Raw genomic sequence first — 21,934 nt, forward strand, 5'->3', positions numbered from 1 at the left:
TAATTACAAGCATTTCATAAGTGTCAAAGGCTTTTATTGACAATTACATGAAGTTGATGCAAAGAGTCAATATTTGCAGTGTTGACCCTTCTTTTTCAAGACCTCTGCACTCCGCCCTGGCATGCTGTCAATTAACTTCTAGGCCACATCCTGACTGATGGCAGCCCATTCTTGCATATTCAATGCTTTGAGTTTGTCAGAATATGTGGGTTTTTGTTTGTCCACCCGCCTCTTGAGGATTGACCTGAATCAACTTTAGGAGACGGTCCTGGCGCTTGCTGGACTTTCTTGGGTGCCCTGAAGCCTTCTTCACAACAATTGAACTGCTCTCCTTGAAGTTCTTGATGATCTGATAAATGGTTGATTTAGGTGCAATCTTACTGGCAGCAATATTCTTGCCTGTGAATCCCATTATGTGCAAAGCAATGATGACGGCACGTATTTCCTTGCAGGTAACCATGGCTGACAGAGGAAGAACAATGATTCCAAGCACCACACTCCTTTTGAAGCTTCCAGTCTGTTATTCGAACTCAATCAGCATGACAGAGTGATCTCCAGCCTTGTTCTCGTTAACACTCACACCTGTGTTAACGAGAGAATCACTGACATGATGTCAGCTGGTCCTTTTGTGGCAGGGCTGAAATACAGTGGAAATGTTTTGGGGGGATTCAGTTCATTTGCATGGCAAAGAGGGACTTTGCAATTAATTGCAATTCATCTGATCACTCTTCATAACATTCTGGAGTATATGCAAATTGCCATCATACAAACTGAGGCAGCAGACTTTGTGAAAATTAATATTTGTGTCATTCTCAAAACTTTTGGCCACAACTGTACAATGAAACTAGATCTTCATAAGGGTTTGGCAGGTGAAGAAGAGAGAGAAAGTGTGCAAGAGGAAGTAGTGGATAGGGCTTTAAAAATTATTTCCTGTCTCTCAGCAGGTAGCAGGAATCAGGAAATCCTGCTCCAGGCTTAGACCAATGCTTTTTTACCTTAACAGTATGTTTCCTGTGGAGTCTATAATCTCTATAAAAGAGTAATGGACACAGCTATAGTATGGGGCTGCACAACAGGAAAGAACACCAGGGCCTTGTAACCTAACTAAGGCCTGCACAGATAGTTACCTGCACACTAGACCACCCATTGACAGTCCTTTATGTTTTAACAAAAAACAAACAAAACAAACAAATACACACCATCCATCAGTCACCTTACCAAGCGACCAAAGGGTCAACATATTTATTAATAAGTCGCAGATAGGACAAAGTCTATATATACACACACAGCCGTTTATACAATGCCTTCAGAAAGTATCCACAACCCTTTACTCTTTCCAAATGTTGTTACAGCCTGAATTTAAAATTGATTCAATTGAGATTGTGTCCCTGATCTACACACAATAGGGCACCACAGTGGAGGTGTCATAATACCCATAAAACCTAGCGGTCAAAACAGGTTCCAATAATTTTTCCACCATTTCACTTTAGGAACACTTAAAATAAGAGCTTTGTTTCGTATAAGCTTACCCTGGCATAACGTTTTGATAACCATGTAAATCTCTCGGACAAGGTGACTTTCATCAATATATCCGGCTCTACTTACTCTCAGATTCAAAAATGCTAATAGGCATAAAAGTAGACATCATGCAAAACTCCTGCGCGTCATTTCTAGCTGATACTTTTGCTGACAAGTATTGTGTCAATTTATTGTCCATTTAAAGAAATGTAGCCTATTTATTCATTACTATACTTAGCTAGCATTAGATGGTTAATCAAGAGATTTTTTACCTTTGCCTCGATTTCGCAGTCTCAATCCAGATCATCATGGCATTTGTAGTCCTTTATGATAGCCACATTAGCAACTAATTATTTCAATTTGGGGGGTAAATACAGGTAAATATATATTTATAAAAAGTCACTTTGTCCGAGAGAGATTTACATGGTTAATAAAACGTCACGCCAGGGTAAGCCTACACGAAACACGGCCCCTTTATTTGAAGTGTTTCCAAAATCCCCTATGGGGAAAATGAATGGTGGAGAAACGATTGGAACCATTTCCCTGTTTGACCACTAGGTTTTATTGGTATTTTGACACATACTGTGGTACTCCACATCCCATAATGTCAACGTGGAATTTTGTTTGTAGAAAATATTAGAAATTATTGCAAAATTAAAAGCCGAAATGTCTTAAATATTTAAGCCTTTTGTTATGGCAAGCCTAAATACGTTAAGGAATAAAAATGTGCTTAACAAATCGCATAATAAGTTGCAGACTCATTCCATGTTCAATAATAGTGGTTGACATGATTATGGAGTAACTACCCCATCTCTGTACCCCACACATACAGATAATTCTAAGGGCCCTCAATCAAGTAGTGAGTTACAAGCACAGATTCAAGGGAGGTTTTTCAATGCCTCGCACAAAAAAAAAAAGCAGACGCTGAATATCCCTTTGAGCATGGGGTTAAGTTATTAATTAGGCTCTGGATGGTGCATCAATACACCCAGTCAGTTACTCCACAATACTAACCTAACTGACAGAGTGAATAGAAGGAAGCCTGGACAGAATAAAAATATTACAAAACACGCATCCTGTTTGCAATAAAGTAATACTGCAAAAAATGTAGCAAAGAAATTAACTTTTTGTCCTAAATACAAAGCATTACATTAGGGGCAAATCCAATTACCACTTCGTATTTTCAAGCATGGTGGTGGCTGCATCACGTTATGGGTATGCTTGTCATTGGCAAGGACTGTGGAGTTTTTGGGGGATAAAAATAAGAGGAATACAGCTATAAGCAAAGGGAAAATTCTAGAGGAAAACTTGGTTCAGTCTGCTTTCCAACAGACACTGGGAGACAAATTCACCTATTAACAGGACAATACCTCAAACACAAGGCCAAATCTATACTAGAGTTGCTTACCAAGACATCATTGAATGCTTCTGTGGCCTAGTTACAGTTTTGACTTAAATCGTCTTGAAAATCTATGGCAAGACTTTAAAATGGTTGTCTAGCAATGATCAACTACACACTTGACAGAGATTGAAGAATTTGAAAAAGAATAATGGTCAAATATTGTACAATCCAGATGTGCAAAGCTCTTAGAACGATGTAGAAGCAACTTTGGCGGTGATTACAAAGTATTGACTCAGGGGTGTGAATACTTATGTAAATTAGATATTAATGTATTTCATTTGAAATAAATGTGATACATTTTTTCAAAACATTTTTTCACTTTGTCATTATGGGGTATTGTGTGTAGATGGGTGGGAAAATCCATTTTGAGTTCAGGCTGTAACAGAATGTGGAATAAGTCAAGGGGAATGAATACTTTCTGAAGGTACTGTATATATAATATACAATGAAACAGCAACACATGTGATTTGAAGTGTAACGACCTTGCCAGTGATTGAGGGCAAGGTGATAACTGATATAGACCTCTCCCAATGGGTGATATGGTGAGGTTTCCTGTATGATGTCATTGTTGTCTCCAGTTTTAATTGTTATATTCTGCTTGGAAAAATAGTGTTGGGGTCAATTCTGTTTAAATTCCTGTCCAGTCCAGGAAGCACAAAACAAATAAATTATATTAATTAAAAAAGCCTCATAGAAAATGACTGACTTTCAAAAAAACAACTCAAATGTCACCCCAAAAAAGGTACAAACAAAACAAAACGTATCATGTCAGAATAAAATTCCCCATATAAAGCTGATTATTACATTCGGTACATTTTTAAATATTCAAATCTTAAAATTGACATTCTTAAGTTTTGTTGACGATGTTGAGGGAAGCAGCGAGGGAGGCAGAAAATGCAACCATAGCGTGGTCTTATCTGGTCACTACTGAACCACTGCTATGCACGGAGCAACACTTAAATACTGAACTGTAACTAACATAAAAAAATGGCCGTTTTTGCTGAGAAACTTGGGAAGAGTAAGCTTTCACATTGTAATACCAGTCTGGGTTTAATAATGCAAGTCAAAAGGATATTATAATACAACTCCTGTGGATAATTTACTGCAATCTAGTCTTGCAAGGGTCAGGCACATCAATTCCGAGCCCCAACCAATATTTGACATCAGGACAGATTTTTCTCCACAACCCAAACCAACCACGTAGAATTGTTCTGAGAGCCAATCCGTGACCCGCCAAAAAAAGTATATATATTTAAATTGTTTTTATGACTCCAGAGTAGGAGGGTAATAGGTGTTCCCCTTCCCTGTATTAATTTGTCTGCATGTCTATTCAAGATTTGGCTAGAAGAATGCCATGAATTAAGAACGATAATAAGCCTCTCTTATAATTCACAATGCAGCACATTGACAACTCAAATCGCTTTTAAAAAGAGCCTTCCAATTAGCCTTCTTAACTAATGAAAGCCTATAGCCGACAAAAAACAATACCTTTACCTTCAATATTGTTTAATTGAAACAAACAATTCCCAGAATCAAATAGGCTATAAGGCTGCAGAAATTGGCTACTCAAACTTTTACCAGCCACACAGGTTTAAACTTTATATAGCCTGTGCAAGGTTAATTCATGTAATAATTAACTGATAATAAACAGAATTATCGTAAACAAACACCTGCTTGCACTTTTGCTGTGTATCCATCTACCGGGTTGTTGTCTCTAAAACGGGGATTTCACTGTTTCAACGATGGTGTAAATTCAACCATCATAACAGGAGAAATAAAAATAAAGGTTAAGTTAACAATTTTTGCATGTGCTACGAGTCAGGGAAAATAAACTTGGCAACATATAGTCTCATGGCGGAAGGGAACATAAGCTCTGCACATGGACAAATTAAGAATGTTTCTCAGCACCACACAAATAATGGAGAGTTCCCATCTCCACTCTCTCGCTGCGTGGCTGGTAACCTAGGCCTAGGCGGTCTGCCTCACTGCAGTGTTTGTACAAAAAAATGAAGTGGTATCTTCATTTGGAACATTTTCGACTGGAAATATAATTGTTCTGATTTTGTGAAGAGCCATAATAGAAATACTAGGATTTGAGGGACATCCACTCAACAACTTATTGAGGAAGCAAGTTATGGCGAACTGTTAGAAGGAAAAGATAGTTAGTGCTCTATCAGCCTTAAATTATAAACAAATTCAATCAAAATAAAATAATCCAGGCCTAAACTTCCTGTTAAAATCTGAAATGCTAATCTCAAAACGCACGGTGGCCTCAAAAACAACTGCTGATATGGAAGTGAGAAGGGGGAGATAGAGGTTTGAAAAAGGTTTCTCCCCGCCAGGCCTGGATGGAGGCTCGCCGGGAAAGACAGTACTGAGAGAACTGGGGATGGGGTGGAGGTCGCTGGAGCTTGTTAAAAAGCATAGTAAAAATCTTTGACAGTTACACTGTTAAAGTAAATACATTCAGGCAGTAGAGAGAGAGGTATTCTCCTCCCCCCTTTGGAACGAGGTACATTTGGCACTGTTGTAACTATCGGTCCCTCTGTCTCTCCTGCTGTCTGTCAGTCTCTACATCTGTCTGTCAGACCTTCCGTCCTCCTCTTCCATACCACTCATGCGTTCATTCGATGCTCGCTGGTTTCAAAACGGTAAACGCAGTTGTCCGATTGTCCGCTCACTGGCGTTCGATCCATGCCCGTCCCTCCTGGCTGTGTCAGACAGGAGCCTCTGGGTCAGAAGGCACATATGTGTGCATTTCCACCGAGTCATCCGCTTAAATCTCCTCTACATAAAAACTCAGGCAGTGTGCAGACCACCAGGGTCCGGGTTCTAAGGGTCCCCCCCCCCCACCACCCAGGTTCATTCCCAGCATCCTCTGTTCTGTAGTTCTTTTGTGAAAAGGCAAACCCCTTGGATGGTCAGACTCAGATCCCGTTAGTCAGGTCCGTGATGACGTTGGCCTTCACCAGCTTGCGGAGGAACTCCTTCTCCTTGGATATGTTGTGTGTCCAGGACTGTGGAGGTGCAAGGGAACACAATCAGAAACAAGAAGATTGTCAGATGAATGCAGGTCAGGTTCAACGACCCTGTTCTCATCAGCCTAAACTTGGAGGACGTTCCTTGCATTCTATTCTGTTTGCATCATCTCTCTCTGCATCAAAACATTTCACTTGACCTGGTTAAGAGCCTTGCCATAGGCACTTTAGTAAAAGCATGCATTGCTTATCTGATAAATGTGTGATAGATTATAGTGTGTGTGTGCACGCGCGCCTTTGTTTGTGTGTGTGTGTGTGTGTGTGTGTGTGTGTATGGAGCCACACCGCGTTTCCCTCCCTATTGTGATCCAGGCCCTCAGTCCGGTCGGCAGAGTGTGTAACCAGAGCAGGTGGTGGGCTCTGGGGCCTGAAAGTGCGAGGACCGGGCTGAACCGGGCCCCACAGCTGCCCCAGGGAACCCACCTGGGTCCAAGCTGTGGGACCGAGCCGCTCGAGGGCCCCTGGCCTGTCTGGGTCAGCCCGGCCCAGACACTGACGGATCTCACTCACACGGAACCAGGTCTAGGGTTTCAATGCTCTACAGGGAGCATGGCCGGGAAACCCATTTGAGAGGTAACACCGGTGTGTGTCTTCAGGCCTTGCTATCTGATTCAGGCTGAAAGTCCAGGGATGAAGAGATAGTTCAGAAAGTAGATATGGAAGCAACCTCCCTCTTGCTTTAACATCTTTGCATCCACATAACACACACATACAAATGGTGTGTACAGCCATGCTGTACAGTGTGGTATTCTACATTCACTCCTGTACAACCCCTTTACACTAAGCTAAAGAAAGTTGAAAAACACCCCAAAGTGCACCTTGATCCATCTCGCGTCTTCGGTGGGTAACGCTGTTTGAAGGAGGGGACTAGTTCACGTCAGACAGTGAGTAAGGATACTACTGCATCTCATCACCCCCTCAGACGTGACCTCAGCACATTACCACCAGCGGAAGGACATGAGGGAGCGGTAGTCTTTTAGTGTTCCAATGACGATAGACCTACTAGATGTTTCCATTGATTGCATTGCTCAACATGGCAAATGTCAGGAGTTCACTGGGAGTTTAGACAAAGGTTATCATTCTGAGCTCATAGTTCCTATGTCAGCTCCCCTCTGTGACATCTGTAATAACAGAACACTGATGCAGTCTGTAGTGGAGGATTAAAACGCTCCGTCTTGGGGTAATTTATTTGGTCATAGTTCAAAGGGAGGAGGGGGGATGCGAGAGCCAATCAAAAGACACAGATATTGGAATAATAGTCTAACAGGTCTAGTGGGGACCCAATGTAGTCTCTGCTCTCTCATCTGCACTTTCCTGAAAACACAGGATCGGGGAAAGCAATACGGTGGATTTGTGCACTGACAATGCGTTTTCGCCCTTCCAGTTCTTTCACATTGATTTAGCGTAGACAAGGAGAGGACACGCCACTCGAAGCCTACTGAGATGCACCCATTTCCAGTTGATATGAATGCAACAAAAACACGCACCTCTTTGATGGCAGACATCTTGACCGTTTCGTAGTAGTGCAAGGGTGCGTGAGGCATGTTCATGTCATAACCGAAGCCGGCCACCGCCACCTCATCACAGTTATGCAGCGCCATTGTTATGGCGACGGTCCCCAGGGTTGGAATGTTCTGGAGAAGGAAAAGCACAGAGGTGGCCATTAGTGGTGCACGGGTCAGCTGTTTGTTCACCTGCACCCGCCTGCAATCGTTAATAACCCATCTGCAAACGCCTGAATATGTGATGAAGTGAAAATCTAAATATAGTAAATATAGTCAGAGACGGAGGAATGATTTTATGACAGGGGATGCAGGATTTTCTTTGCCTTATTTACATATGTTTCTGCTTAGAATTTCTGTCATTTGTTAGTCAAATTGTCTATAATTAAGTACATGCAGCTTCTCTTCTGTCAGTATACATTAACCTAGAAGACTAAATAAACCCTTGCTCACCAGAATGTCATAAATTATAGAATGAATGCTTCAATCTAGTTGACATCTTTCGCGGAGCAAAGACATTTAGGGAGCAGGGAAAAAGAAAAATGGGAAACATTTTCAGTGCCAAATTTCCAAATGACATCAGTTTGACCAGTTGTAAGGAAATACAAAAGCTGTGAAAACGACCCAACATGTTTCTGATAGGATTTCAGTTCGGCTTGGTTGCATATTTTATGTATTTGTATTTATTATGGATCCCCATAAGCTGCTGCCAAGGCAGCAGGTACTCTTCCTGGGGTCCGGCAAAATTAAGGCAGTTATACAATTTTAAAAACATTAATTACAGAATTCACAACACACTAAGTGAGTGCCCTCAGGCCCATACTCCACTACCAAATATCTACAACACAAAATCCATGTGTACATGTGTTTAATGCCTATGTTTGTGTTGCTTCACAGTCCCCGCTGTGTAATAAGGTGTATTTTTAACGTTTTTTTAATCTGATTCTACTGCTTGCATCAGTTACCTGAATATGTGGAATGGAGTTCCATGTAGTCATGGCTCTATGTAGTACTGTGTGCCTCCCATAGTCTGGTCTGGACTTGGGGACTGTGAAGAGACCTCCGGTGGCATGTCTTGTGGGGTATGCATGGGTGTCTGTGTGCTAGTCGTGTGTGCTAGCTGTGTGCTAGTCGTTTAAAAACAGACAGCTCTGTGATTTCAACATGTCAAAAGCACTCACAGTAGTGATGAAGTCAATCTCTCCTCTACTTTGAGCCAGGAGAGATTGACATGCGTATTATTAATGGTGTACATCCAAGGGCTAGCTGTGCTGCCCTGTTCTGAGCCAATTGTAATTTTTTTCTGAGCCAATTGTAATCCTTGTAGCAGCAGACCACACGACTGAACAGTAGTCCAGGTGCGACAAATCTAGAGCCTGTAAGACCTGCCTTGTTGATAGTGCTGTTAAGAAGGTAGAGAAGCACTTTATTATGGACAGACTTCTCCCCATCTTAGCTACTGTTGTATGTTTAGACCATGACAATATACAATCCAGGGTTACTCCAAGCAGTTTAGTCACCTCTACTTGCTCAATTTCCACATTATTTATTACAAGATTTAGTTGAGGTTTAGTGAATAATTTGTCCCAAATACAATGCTTTTAGTTTTTGAAATATTTAGGACTAACTTATTCCTTGCCACCCATTCTGAAACTAACTGCAGCTCTTTGTTAAGCGTTGCAGTCATTTCAGTTGCTGTAGTAGCTGACGTGTAGTGTTGAGTCATCCACATACATAGAAACACTGGCTTTACTCAAATGTCATTAGTAAAGATTTAAAAAAGTAAGGTCCCATGTGGCTCAGTTGGTAGAGCATGGTGTTTGGAATGCCAGGGTTGTGGGTTTGATTCCCACGGGGGACCAGTATGTGGAAAAAATGTATGAAATGTATGTATTCACTACTGTAAGTCGCTCTGGATAAGAGCGTCTGCTAAATGACTATAATGTCAAATGTAAGGAGGTTAGACAACTGCCCTGGGAATTTCTTGATTCTACCTGGATTATGTTGTAGAGGCTTCCATTAAAGAACACCTGCTGTGTTCTGTTAGACAGGTAACTTCATCCAAAATATAGCACTGAAGTCTAACAGACCCCCCAGTCTTTTTATTATCAATTTCTGTGCTGTGCTTGTTGAATGTCCTTCCCCTATAAGCGTGCTGAAAGTCTGTTGTAAATGTGTTTACTGTAAAATAGCACTGTATCTGGTCCAACACAATTTTTTCCAAACTTTACCAAAGGTTGGTAACAGGCTGCTAGGTCGCTATTTGAGCCAGTAAAGGGGGTTTACTATTCTTAGGTAGCATAATTACTTTTTCTTCCCTCCAGGCCTAAGGGCACACACTTTCCAGTAGGCTTAAATTGAAGATTTGGCATATAGGAGTGGCAATATTGTCCGCTATTATCCTCAGTAATTTTCCATCCAAGTTGTCAGACCCCGGTGGCTTGTCATTGTTGATAGACAACAATGTTGTTTTCACCTCTTCCACACTCACTTTACGGAATTCAAAATTACAATTGTTTTTCACAATTTAGTCAGATATACTTGGATGTGTAGTGTCAGCGTTTGTTGCTGGCATGTCATGCCTAAATTTGCTAATCTTGCCAATTAAAAAATAAATAAAGTAGTTGGCAATATCAGTCGGTTTTGTAATGAATGAGCCATCTGATTCAATGAATGATGGAGCTGAGTTCACCTTTTTCTCAAAATGTAATTGAAGGTTCTCCAAAGCTTTTTACTATCATTCTTTGTCATTTATCTTTGGTTCATAGTATAGTTTATTATTTTAATTCATTTGTGCAGCCAGATTTATTTGCCATTCCTTTTGCCTCATCCCTCTCAACCATACAATTTTCAATTCCTCATCAATCCACAGGGATTTAACAGTTTTTAGTCATTTTCTGAATAGGTGCATGCTTATTAGTAACTGGGATAAGCAATTTCATAAAATGTGTCAAGTGCAACATCTGTTTTCTCCTCATTACACACCACTGATTATACACAAACACATTCTTTACACCAACAACATAGGAATCACTACAAAAGTTATTGTATGACATTTTATACCACTATATTAGGCACAGCCTTTGGAACTTTGGTTTTCCTAGATATGCCTACTATATTGTGATCACTATATCCGATGGATCTGCAGCATTAGTGAAGATGTGATCAATACATGTTGTTGATTTCACTCCTGTGCTGTTTAACTACCCTGGTAGGTTGACTGATAACTATAACCAGTGGTTCAGGTTTGAAGCTTTTTCTTGAGTGGGCAGCTTGATGAAAGCCAGAGGTTTTAATACTATCTGGTCCTCCTTTTCTATTTTCAAATCTCCATTTCTTATTTAATTAAACTCAGGCATTGTCCTTTTTACCTTAGTGGATCGATGCTAACTTTTCTGCCTGTTCCAAAAAGCGTTTGGTGATTGGCGTGTAGGCTATTTGGCTCGCGTAAAGTTAGGCCCTAAAGCTTAAGCACTAATGGCCGATAGCCTAAAAAGAAAAACCTCCATGTAGCCTATATATATAAATTGCACAAGAATTTATACATACAGTTTTAGTCGGAAGTTTACATACATCTTAGCCAAATACATTTAAACTCAGTTTTTCACAATTCCTGACATTTAATCCTAGTAAAAACACCTTGTCTAAGGTCAGTTAGTATCACCACTTTATTTTAAGAGTGTGAAATGTCAGAATAATAGTAGAGAGAATTATTTATTTCAGCTTTTATTTCTTTCAACACATTCCCAGTGGGTCAGAAGTTCACATATACTCAATTAGTATTTGGTAGCATTGCCTTTAAATTGTTTAACTTGGGTCAAACATTTCGGGTAGCCTTCCACAAGCTTCCCACAATAAGTTGGGTGAATTTTGGCCCATTCCTCCTGACAGAGCTGGTGTAACTGAGTCAGGTTTGTAGGCCTCCTTGCTCGCACATGCTTTTTCAGTTCTGCCCACACATTTTCTATAGGATTGAGGTCAGGGCTTTGTGATGGCCACTCCAATACCTTGACTTTGTTGTCCTTAAGCTATTTTGCCACAACTTTGGAAGTATGCTTGGGGTCATTGTCCATTTGGTAGACCCATTTGCGACCAAGCTTTAACTTCCTGACTGATGTCTTGAGATGTTGCTTCAATATATCCACATAATATTCCTCCCTCATGATGCCATCTATATTGTGAAGTGCACCAGTCCCTCCTACAGCAAAACACCCCCACAACATGATGCTGCCACCCCTGTGCTTCACAGTTGGGATGGTATTCTTCAGCTTGCAAGCCTCCCCCTTTTTCCTCCAAACATAATGATGGTCATTATGGCCAAACAGTTCTATTTTTGTTTCATCAGACCAGAGGACATTTCTCCAAAAAGTACCATCTTTGTCCCCATGTGCAGTTGCAAACCTTAGTCTGTCGGTTTTGGAGCAGTGGCTTCTTCCTTGCTGAGCGGCCTTTCAGGTTATGTCGATATAGGACTCGTTTTACTGTGGATATAGATATTTCTGTACCCGTTTCCTCCAGCATCTTCACAAGGTGCTTTGCTGTTGTTCTGGGATTGAGTTGCACTTTTCGCACCAAAGTACGTCCCTTTCTAGGAGACAGAACGTGTCGCCTTCCTGAGCGGTATGACGGCTGCGTGGTCCCATGGTGTTTATACTTGCATACTATTGTTTGTACAGATGAACGTGGTACCTTCAGGCGTTTAGAAATTGCTCCCAAGGACGAACCAGACTTGTGGAGGTCTAAGAAAAAAATCTGAGGTTCTTCTTTTTATTTTCCTATGATGTCAAGCAAAGAGGCTGTCACGTCCTGGCCAGTATATAAGGTTAATTGTTTTGTAGTTTGGTCAGGGCGTGACAGAGGGTATTTGTTTTATGTGGTTCAGGGTGGTGTGTTTTGTTAAAAGGGTGTTTGTTTTAGTAATTCCGGGTGTTGGTTTATGTTTAGGTATTTCTATGGGGAGTCTAGTGAATGTATGTCTATGTTTGGTTAATTGGGGTTGGGACTCTCAGTTGAAGGCAGGTGTTGTCTATCTGCCTTTGATTGAGAGTCTCATATAGTAGGGTGTGTTTGTGTTTGGGATTTGTGGGTGATTGTTCTGTGTTCAGCCCTAGGCTTTGCCAGACTGTTTTGGTTGTTCGTTCGTTTTCGTGTTTTGTTGTTTTGGAGTGTTCTTTTGATAGTTTAATAAAAGTCAAAATGAGCATACACGTACCTGCTGCGTATTGGTCTACCTTTTCCGACGATGATTTCATTATATCGTCTGAAGACGAAGACAACCGTGACAGAGGCACTGAGTTTGAAGTTAGGCCTTGAAATACATCCACAGGTACACCTCCAATTGACTCAAATGATGTAAATTAGCCTGTCAGAAACTTCTAAAGCCGTGACATTTTCTGGAAATTTCCAAGCTGTTTAAAAGGCACAGTAAACTTCTGACCCACTGGAATTGTGATACAGTGAATAAGTGAAATAATCCGTCTGTAAACAATTGTTGGAAAAATTACTTGTGTCATGCACAAAGTAGATGTCCTAACCGACTTGCCAAAACTATAGTTTGTTAACAAGAAATTTGTGGCGTGGTTGAAAAACAAGTTTTAATGACTCCAACCTAAGTGTATGTAGACTTCAACTGTATATAAAAAAAAAAATTATGTATTGTTTTTTCTTTATTCAACCCGGCCGCCACCCACACGGCCATTATCCACACAATATTTCATGACCCTAAACCCACCCGCCCAGCGGATATAACTGTGGGGACTGTGGGTTATGAGTCGCCTCACTAGTGGCCATGTCACTTTTTTATTGTGTGTCGTATCTTATGTTGGGGTGCAATATAGGAAAAAAGCATTATTAGAAGGTGAGATGAGAGTTTGTCGTCAACAAGCCAACACCCTTTCCACTAAGAGCAGTAGGTAGTACAAGCAAGCATTGGAAATCAAATCAAAACCGAAAATGCCTATATGAACCGTTGTATTCTCCATCTTCCTTTAAATCTGCAATCTTGCTCCTAGTCTGTGACTGGTCTGGCACCACCCTCCTATCCCACTCCCCGTTGCTCATGGCTTTGTTCTGGGCCAGAGTTGTTCACTTGTCCTGATCTGAACATGATCAACAATTTGCTTAAAGAGCTGCCCACCCCAATGTCACAGTAGTTTGAGAGGGCAGACCTCCACTTCCTCAAAGCCTAGGGGTACATGGGGAGGACGATTGGTGGGGATGAGGCCCCCTCTACATCATCAGCTTGATTTGGAGCCCTAGGGCAGGTGTAACTTAGGGCCCCCCCCCCCCCCCCCCCCCCCCGCTGCGTGAGCCCGCTAACACACACAAGTACTAATCAGGGGCAAGAAAGGTGGGCATTTTAGGGGAATGATGCATCAGGCCGCACCTTGCCTTGATCAGTATTGTTGTTTGGGACAGCCCCATCCCCCCCACCTACACACACACACTGAGGGGGTACCAGGGCTCCCCACATGTTCTTGTAGACCAGGTGTTCAGGGCAGAAGGATGTACATTTATTGTACCCCTTCCCATCTCCCTAACCCCTTTTGCAGCCCACCTCCCTACCCCCGGCCTAACCCATCTCCCTTGCTCTCCTCTGTGGAACTTTAGCCTTTCAAGCTAGTCTGCTGTACAGTTCCTATCCTGGAGGATGACAGCATCTGCTGGACTTTAACCTATCACTTTGATCAGCCAGCCACGGTCCCAGTAAACCAGGTAAGTGGCCACGTTAAGACAATCAATTCATTTGATTGATTAATTACGTGCCAAGGAGAGATGAAAACCAGCAGACCTTGCGGCAGTCCAGAATCTACAGCATCATCTGACGCCCCCCTCAAAACAAAAATGAGAACAAAATGAATCTATGTGGAGGAGTTAAGGAGGTAATACGTCTGACGCTTCATTTTCCCTCCGTAAACAGTTCCTTTAACATTTTTTTAAATAATCTAGAGCAGGGGTCTGCCACGTGTGGCCCTGGAGCCTTGTCGCTCACCGTATCCCTTTAACGGTTTAATTTCCTGTGATTGCATGGCAAGGTGCTGCGTTGCGGTGGTTGTCATAGGAACAGCGAATCTGCTGTTTGGGGCCTGAAGTGTGTCAAACACACTTTGGTTATGACCGCACGGTCGGTCAACGGCTCCCGGCTGCCCGTGGAGCCGTTGTACCGTTTCGTCGCATGTGTGAGAGAGTGAAAGCAAGAATGCGACTGTCAGGGTGTGCCTGTGTGTGTATTCTTGAACTTCAAAAAAAAAAGTGAGTAAGAGTCTATGCACTTTGTACTGCATGTGTGAATGCATGTCTGCATATGAGTTTGCGTGCAGACTGCAAACCGAGATTAATCTTATCCACCTGAATAAAGGTGACTGAAGATGCCATTTTCCACAAACATAGCATCATACATGTTTTTTTAAAGACATTCTTCCCAGTTCAATATTTTCATTAAACTGGAGCGGGTTTCTGTTTGAGTGTCACTCACCTCTTTGCCTATGAGGCCGTTATTGAGCGGCAGGCCAATGAACTGGAAGGCAGCCTCCTGTATGAAGTAGGGATTGAGGATGCGCATCTCTGTGGGCTCCCTGGGGACGTAGTGTGCCACAGACTTCCAGAAGCCCTCTGTACTCCACTGAGAGGGGAAGAGAGATGGTGAGTTTCAGGAAAGACGTTGAAAGTAGAAATGTTAACCTCTTGACGGTCGCCTAGGATAGGGGGCGCCACAGCGCATTTTGAAAAAAATTCATGCCCATTTTAAACGGCCTACTTCTCAAACTCAGAAGCTAGGATATGCATATAATTAATACTTGTGGATAGAAAACACCCTAATGTTTCTAAAACTGTTTGAATGGTGTCTGTATAACAGAACTCATATGGCAGTCAAAACCCCGAGACAGATCGAAACAGGAAGTGGAATTCTGAATTGCGGACTCAACTTCATCACATTGCCTATTAATCACACCGTGAGCTATGGTTCATTGAGCACTTCCTATTGCTTCCACTAGATGTCCCCAGTCTTTACAAAGTGGTTTGAGTCTCCTACTGTGAAAACTGAATGAATGAGACGCTGTTGAAATTGGTCACATGAGGAGGGCCATCACCATTATGACGCCGGCGCCCCTGTCTACCCTCCCCTTTCGAAACGTTTATAAAGACAATGCAATCGTTCCCCTAGAATTTTATTGGAGCTCTGGTTGAAAAAGGCCCTAAAGATTTATGTTATACAACGTTTGACATGTTTGAACGAACCTAAATAAGAAAAAAATGCATTTTGTTGAAAGAGTAGCCCCGCGCACGTCGGAACTTTTGGTGCAGCCTTCAGAACGCGCTAACAACAACAAGCTAATGGAACATAAAGGATGAACTTTTTCGAACGAAAATACATTTGTTGTGGACCTGGGATTCCTGGAAGTGCCTGAGGATGAAGATAATCAAAGGTAAGGGATTATTAACAATAGTATACAAGACTAGATTTGATATGCGATTGTTCCAAGATGGAGCTGACCTGTATTGCTAGCCTATTGTTCTGAGTATCGCGTCCCATTTTATCGCAAAGTGTGATTACCCAGTAAAGTTATTTTTAAATCTGGCATTACAGGTGCTTTCAAGAGATATTCATCTATAAATCTTAGAATGACAATATTACATTTTAAAAATGTTTTCGAATAGTAATTTAGTAAATTGTAGCGCTGTTTCATCGGATGCATTTGAGGGAAAAAAGTTAGTCAACGTTACGCACCGATGTAAAATGCTGTTTTTATATATAAATATGAACTTTATCGAACAAAATAATGCATGTATTGTGTAACATGATGTCCTATGTGTGTCATCTGATGAAGATTGTCAAAGGTTAGTGCTGCATTTAGCTGTTTTTTGGTTATTTGTGATGCATGTGGTTGGTCGGAAAATGGCTATGTGGCTACTTTTACGATATACTCCTAACATAATCTAATGTTTTGCTTTTACTGTAAAGCCTTTTTGAAATCGGACAACGTGGTTCGATTCAGGAGAGGTGTATCTATAAAACGATATAATTTGAAGAATTATTATTACCACTTTGGATGGTGTATCAGCTCACCCAATCACTACAAAGATACAGGTGTCCTTCCTAACTCAGTTGCCGGAGAGGAAGGAAACCGCTCAGGGATTTCACCATGAGGGCAGTGGTGACTTTAAAACAATTACGGAGTCTAATGGCTGTGATTGGAGAAAACTGAGGATGGATCAACAACATTGTAGTTACTCCACAATACTAACCTAATTGACAGAAAAGGACGCCTGTACAGAATATTTATATTACAAAACATGCATCCTGTTTGCAACAAGGCACTAAAGTAATACTGCAAAAAATGTGGCAAGGCAATTCACTTTTTGTCCTGAATACAAAATGTTATGTTTGTGGCAAATCCAATACAACACATTAGGGAGTACCACTCTCCATATTTTCAAGCATAGTGGTGGCTGCATCATGTTATGGGTATGCTTGTAATTGGTAAGGACTGGGGAGTTTTTCAGGATAAAAAAAATGACCAAGAAAGACTTGTGATTTTAACATGCATTGACTCAGGGGTTGAATACTTATCTAATCAAGAGTGTTTAATTTTTCATATATTTTTTATACAAATGTTAGAACTTGTCTTCAACTTCGACAGAGTATTTTGCGTAGATCGTTGACAAAAAATGAAATCCATTTTAATCCCACTTTGTAACAACAAAATGTGACTCACCACCTGGATTCGGTCTTATGTAGCAACATTTGATTTATTTTTTATTTTTACATTGGATAAAAGTAGAGACTCAGAGCTACAACATGGTATACAATACACCGCATTTGAGGAAACAATGGGAAAGTAATTCTGCTTTGAAAGTTAATCAACTTGTAAACTCACTTTTGAGAACAGTCTTTCAATGTTTTGGTACTACTATTGGAGAGCCCTCTTTGTCTACACCCATTCAGCAAATCTGGAAACACTGCACAGTTACTTTAAGTGCGTGCACAAGGCTGTGTACCCTGACAGATGTTGCCTCTTGGTCATATCTTAAAGGTCGAAAAGGGGGAATGACTCAATAACCAGACATGGGACCTATGGGTGGGTCCCCGGTTAACTCAATAACCAGACATGGGAGCTATGGGTGGGTCCCCGGTTAACTCAATAACCAGACATGGGAGCTATGGGTGGGTCCCCGGTTAACTCAATAACCAGACATGGGAGCTATGGGTGGGTCCCCGGTTAACTCAATAACCAGACATGGGAGCTATGGGTGGGTCCCCGGTTAACTCAATAACCAGACATGGGAGCTATGGGTGGGTCCCCGGTTAACTCAATAACCAGACATGGGAGCTATGGGTGGGTCCCCGGTTAACTCAATAACCAGACATGGGACCTATGGGTGGGTCCCCGGTTAACTCAATAACCAGACATGGGAGCTATGGGTGGGTCCCCGGTTAACTCAATAACCAGACATGGGAGCTATGGGTGGGTCCCCGGTTAACTCAATAACCAGACATGGGAGCTATGGGTGGGTCCCCGGTTAACTCAATAACCAGACATGGGACCTATGGGTGGGTCCCCGGTTAACTCAATAACCAGACATGGGAGCTATGGGTGGGTCCCCGGTTAACTCAATAACCAGACATGAGAGCTATGGGTGGGTCCCCGGTTAACTCAATAACCAGACATGGGAGCTATGGGTGGGTCCCCGGTTAACTCAATAACCAGACATGGGACCTATGGGTGGGTCCCTGGTTAACTCAATAACCAGACATGGGAGCTATGGGTGGGTCCCCGGTTAACTCAATAACCAGACATGGGAGCTATGGGTGGGTCCCCGGTTAACTCAATAACCAGACATGAGAGCTATGGGTGGGTCCCCGGTTAACTCAATAACCAGACATGGGAGCTATGGGTGGGTCCCCGGTTAACTCAATAACCAGACATGGGACCTATGGGTGGGTCCCTGGTTAACTCAATAACCAGACATGGGAGCTATGGGTGGGTCCCCGGTTAACTCAATAACCAGACATGGGAGCTATGGGTGGGTCCCCGGTTAACTCAATAACCAGACATGAGAGCTATGGGTGGGTCCCCGGTTAACTCAATAACCAGACATGAGAGCTATGGGTGGGTCCCCGGTTAACTCAATAACCAGACATAGGAGCTATGGGTGGGCCACCGGTCACACAGTAATGAGACTTATAACAGGCCTGCTAGCCGAACATCCAGTGTTTAATTTTCAGAGCCTCTGGTAAGTGGCTCTGTCTAGTCGTTCCCAAGTCATAAGAAAATACAGATCAACCTACACAAGAGTCAAGGGCAGGATTAAAGCAAGACAATGCAAGGCCGGGGAAGAATAGAGATGTGTACCAAGAAGGGGGGGGGGGAAATCGATCTGAATAGGAAAAATTCTTGCAACCAACAGTCTGATGAAAGTGGTGCTCAAGGACAGTAGTATTGAAAAGACTGAATGTCACTTAACACAAAATCCAAAACCCCCAAACAGATTTCGGTCAGGAAAAAGTTGCGGCGGAACATAAGGATCTAAACACCTGAAGTATATGGAAGACTATCTCAAAAGGTTTGTACATTCCTGACCGATGTATAATCGCAGCGATAACACTTTCAACCTCGACGGCCCACACATCCCTCTACAACGTGGCCAAAAGTATGTGGAAACGCCTTTAAACGAGTTGATTCTGCTATTTCAGCCACACGTCTAGGAGTAACAACGGCTCAGCAGCGAAGAGGTTGGCCCACACAAGCATACAGAACGGGGCCGCCGAGTGCGGAAGAGTGTAAAAATACTCGGTCCTCGGTTGCAACACTTACCTAGACACACACACACACACACACACACACACACAGCTTCCTGCCTGTCTAATGTGCACATACACATAAACACAATGATATAACATACTGTGCATTTCGAGTGGAGGCTGCTGAGGGGAGAACAGCTCATAATGCCTGGAACGGAGCTAATGGAATGGCAGCAAACACCTGGAAACCATGTTTGATGTATTTGATAGCATTCCACTAAAGTCATTACCACGAGCCTGTTCTCCCCAATTAAGGGGCCACCAACCTCCTGTGGTGCATTCACTCCATAGATGTACAATTGAAGTGATGAAGTTAAGCTCTGCTCCTCAATGGGAAGGAGGCAGCCTCAGTAAAACGCCCTGGAGATGTCTAGCCTCTACGGCTTCCTGTTTGCATTTCAGTTCATGTATAGTCGAGGTAGATAAACCTCCAGAACCTAGCTATTTTTACACTGTGCATGTTCTAGTTCACCACCATTGCTTGAGGGACCGAATGAGAGGGGGAGATCATGGAGAAAAGGCTAAAGGGCAAGAGAGGGAAAGAAGGGCAAGCGAGTTGGACAGCTCACACGTGCAGGCCATACACAGATGGTCATAAGGCCCTTCTATGCAAATTAAAACAAAACACGCTTCACCCTGCGCCCAGCCACAAGCAGCCAGGCGAGACCTTGGACCAAGCTGGAAAGGGTAAGAGCACACCAGAGAGATGGACACTGACTCCCTGTCCAAAAACAACCCCATACCCCCTCCCAGTAGGCTACTCTTTAGATGTTCTGAAGGTCTGGAAGGACCTGATACACTGTAGATGTCCTGTAAGCAATAGGCGCTGGGCTTCCAATGGGCTTAGGAAAGTTTCTGCCTTTTTGCTTGCACCATTCAGGTTCCTTCCGATCTGCTATCACTGAAGGGGTAGTCGTCAGGACTTGTTTATGGACCAGGCTAGAGCAGGTCACAGGAATGTACTACTAAGTGTAACTAAAGGTCTAAATAGCAGCACCAAGCTACAAACAAACCCAATTAAGGTTGTCTGGAGGTAATTAGCGCTGTGTACATGTTTAACTCAGAGTTTACGAGGTTCACAGTGTCTCATCACAATGTCCCACGGGGGAGGAACTTGAGAAAGAAATATGAAGGGGGGGGGGGGAATTTTTGAAGGGCTCTCGCCTCAAGAAAACCAGGTTGGCCAGACAGACCAAGGTTCCAGTTACCAAAAATCCAAAACAACCCAAACTCTATGAGGTACATTGATGCTTTCTTCCTTTGTTCAGGAGAAATCTGAAGCATTTGCCAATTTGCTTTTCTTGACACGCACTACGACCTCTGCCCTCTCTGGGGGTCACGTCAGTTTCCCTTCTCCCGGTTGTGCCGGGGTTATCCGGTGTGTGAAACCCGTGCCTTCGCACTCCCATGACGGCAAACAGGGAAAACAATGGGAACACTTAACAGCATTCCAAGCAAAAGGAGGACTTGTGTGAACTATGTGGCCTCAGAGCGGTTTAGAGGGTGTCTTTAGACAACCCTTGTTCCACTGGCAGAGTCTGGAGCCGTTTACTTACAGCAAATAGACTACAGCAGACCTACAGCATGTTTCTCAAAGCAGTTAAATAAGTACTGTAGCAAATTATCAAAATAATATTCAGAAGCCTCTCCATCAAGATACTCTCAATAACCCAGTCTTCTGTCAAAACCAGGGAATTAAGAGCTAGTCTACATCTGAAGGTGTATCAAAAGTTAGCAGGCTAAATTACTGATTCTGCTTTGTTTATAATAATCTGGATTTGACTTCTTGCATATACACAGATACTGCTTGGCTAATGTTCTTAATCCTTGTTTACTGGTAGGTAAATGTTTCTGTATAGTGTTTTTTCCACATTTTCTTGTTACAAAGTGGGATAAAAATTGATTTAATTGACAAAATACTCTGACAAATTGGTAGTACTTTTTAAACATGTATTAAAAATATATATCTTTTTAATAACAATACATCTTGATTAGATAAGTATTCAACCCCCTGAGTCAATACATGATAGAATCACCTTTGGCAGCTATTACAGATGTGAGACCTTCTGGGTAAATCAGAGCTTTGCACACCTGGATTGTACAATAGTTGCACATTATTATTTAAAAAAAATCTTCTAGCTCTGTCAAATTGGTTGTTGAGCATTGCCAGCCATTTTCAAGTCTTGCCATAGATTTTCAAGCCGATTTAAGTCAAAACTGTAACTAGGCCAGGAACATTCAATGTCATCTTGGTAAGCAACTTCAGTGTATAGGTTAATTTGTCTCCCAGTGTCTCTAGGAAAACATGATGCAGCCATCACTATGCTTAAAAATATGAAGTGGTACGCAGTGATGTGTTGGATTTTCCCCAAACATAACTCTTTGTACTGAGGACATAAAGTTCCTTTCTTTGCCACATTTTTTGCAGTTTCACTTTAGTGCCTTATTGCAAACTGGACCCATGTTTTAGAATAGGTTTATTCTGTACAGGCTTACTTCTATTCACTCTGTCAATTAAGTAAGTATGGTGGCTACAATTTTAATCGATCAATCCTCAGTGTTCTCCTATCACAGCCATTAAACTCTAAACTGTTGTAAAGTCACCATTGGCCTCTGAAAGTTAGGAAGGACGCCTGTACTGTATCTTTGTAGTGACTGGGTGCAGTAGTGG

The 21,934-nt window shown here is 42.2% G+C and overlaps 1 protein-coding gene across 8 annotated transcripts in view; it reads right to left on the reverse strand.

The window, feature by feature from the left end:
- Positions 1–1,209: 1,209 nt before the first annotated feature.
- The window catches only part of LOC115156715 (CMP-N-acetylneuraminate-beta-1,4-galactoside alpha-2,3-sialyltransferase), a 59,070-nt gene continuing 38,345 nt past the window's right edge, over positions 1,210–21,934 (reverse strand). For 6 of the 8 annotated variants that reach the window (XM_029704325.1, XM_029704321.1, XM_029704320.1 and 3 more), the window contains 3 exons: positions 14,935–15,081; positions 7,446–7,592; positions 1,210–5,937 (listed from right to left, as the gene is read on the reverse strand). In XM_029704325.1, the coding sequence (XP_029560185.1) occupies positions 5,848–5,937; positions 7,446–7,592; positions 14,935–15,081 (384 nt within the window). In that variant the 3' untranslated portion in view covers positions 1,210–5,847. Of the gene's footprint in view, positions 5,938–6,194; positions 6,575–7,445; positions 7,593–14,934; positions 15,082–21,934 lie in introns of those variants that run through there. The other 2 variants (XM_029704324.1, XM_029704327.1) reach the window with 2 other exon arrangements.

Source organism: Salmo trutta, chromosome 21, assembly GCF_901001165.1.
Source record: "Salmo trutta chromosome 21, fSalTru1.1, whole genome shotgun sequence".
Taxonomy (NCBI): Eukaryota; Metazoa; Chordata; class Actinopteri; order Salmoniformes; family Salmonidae; genus Salmo; species Salmo trutta.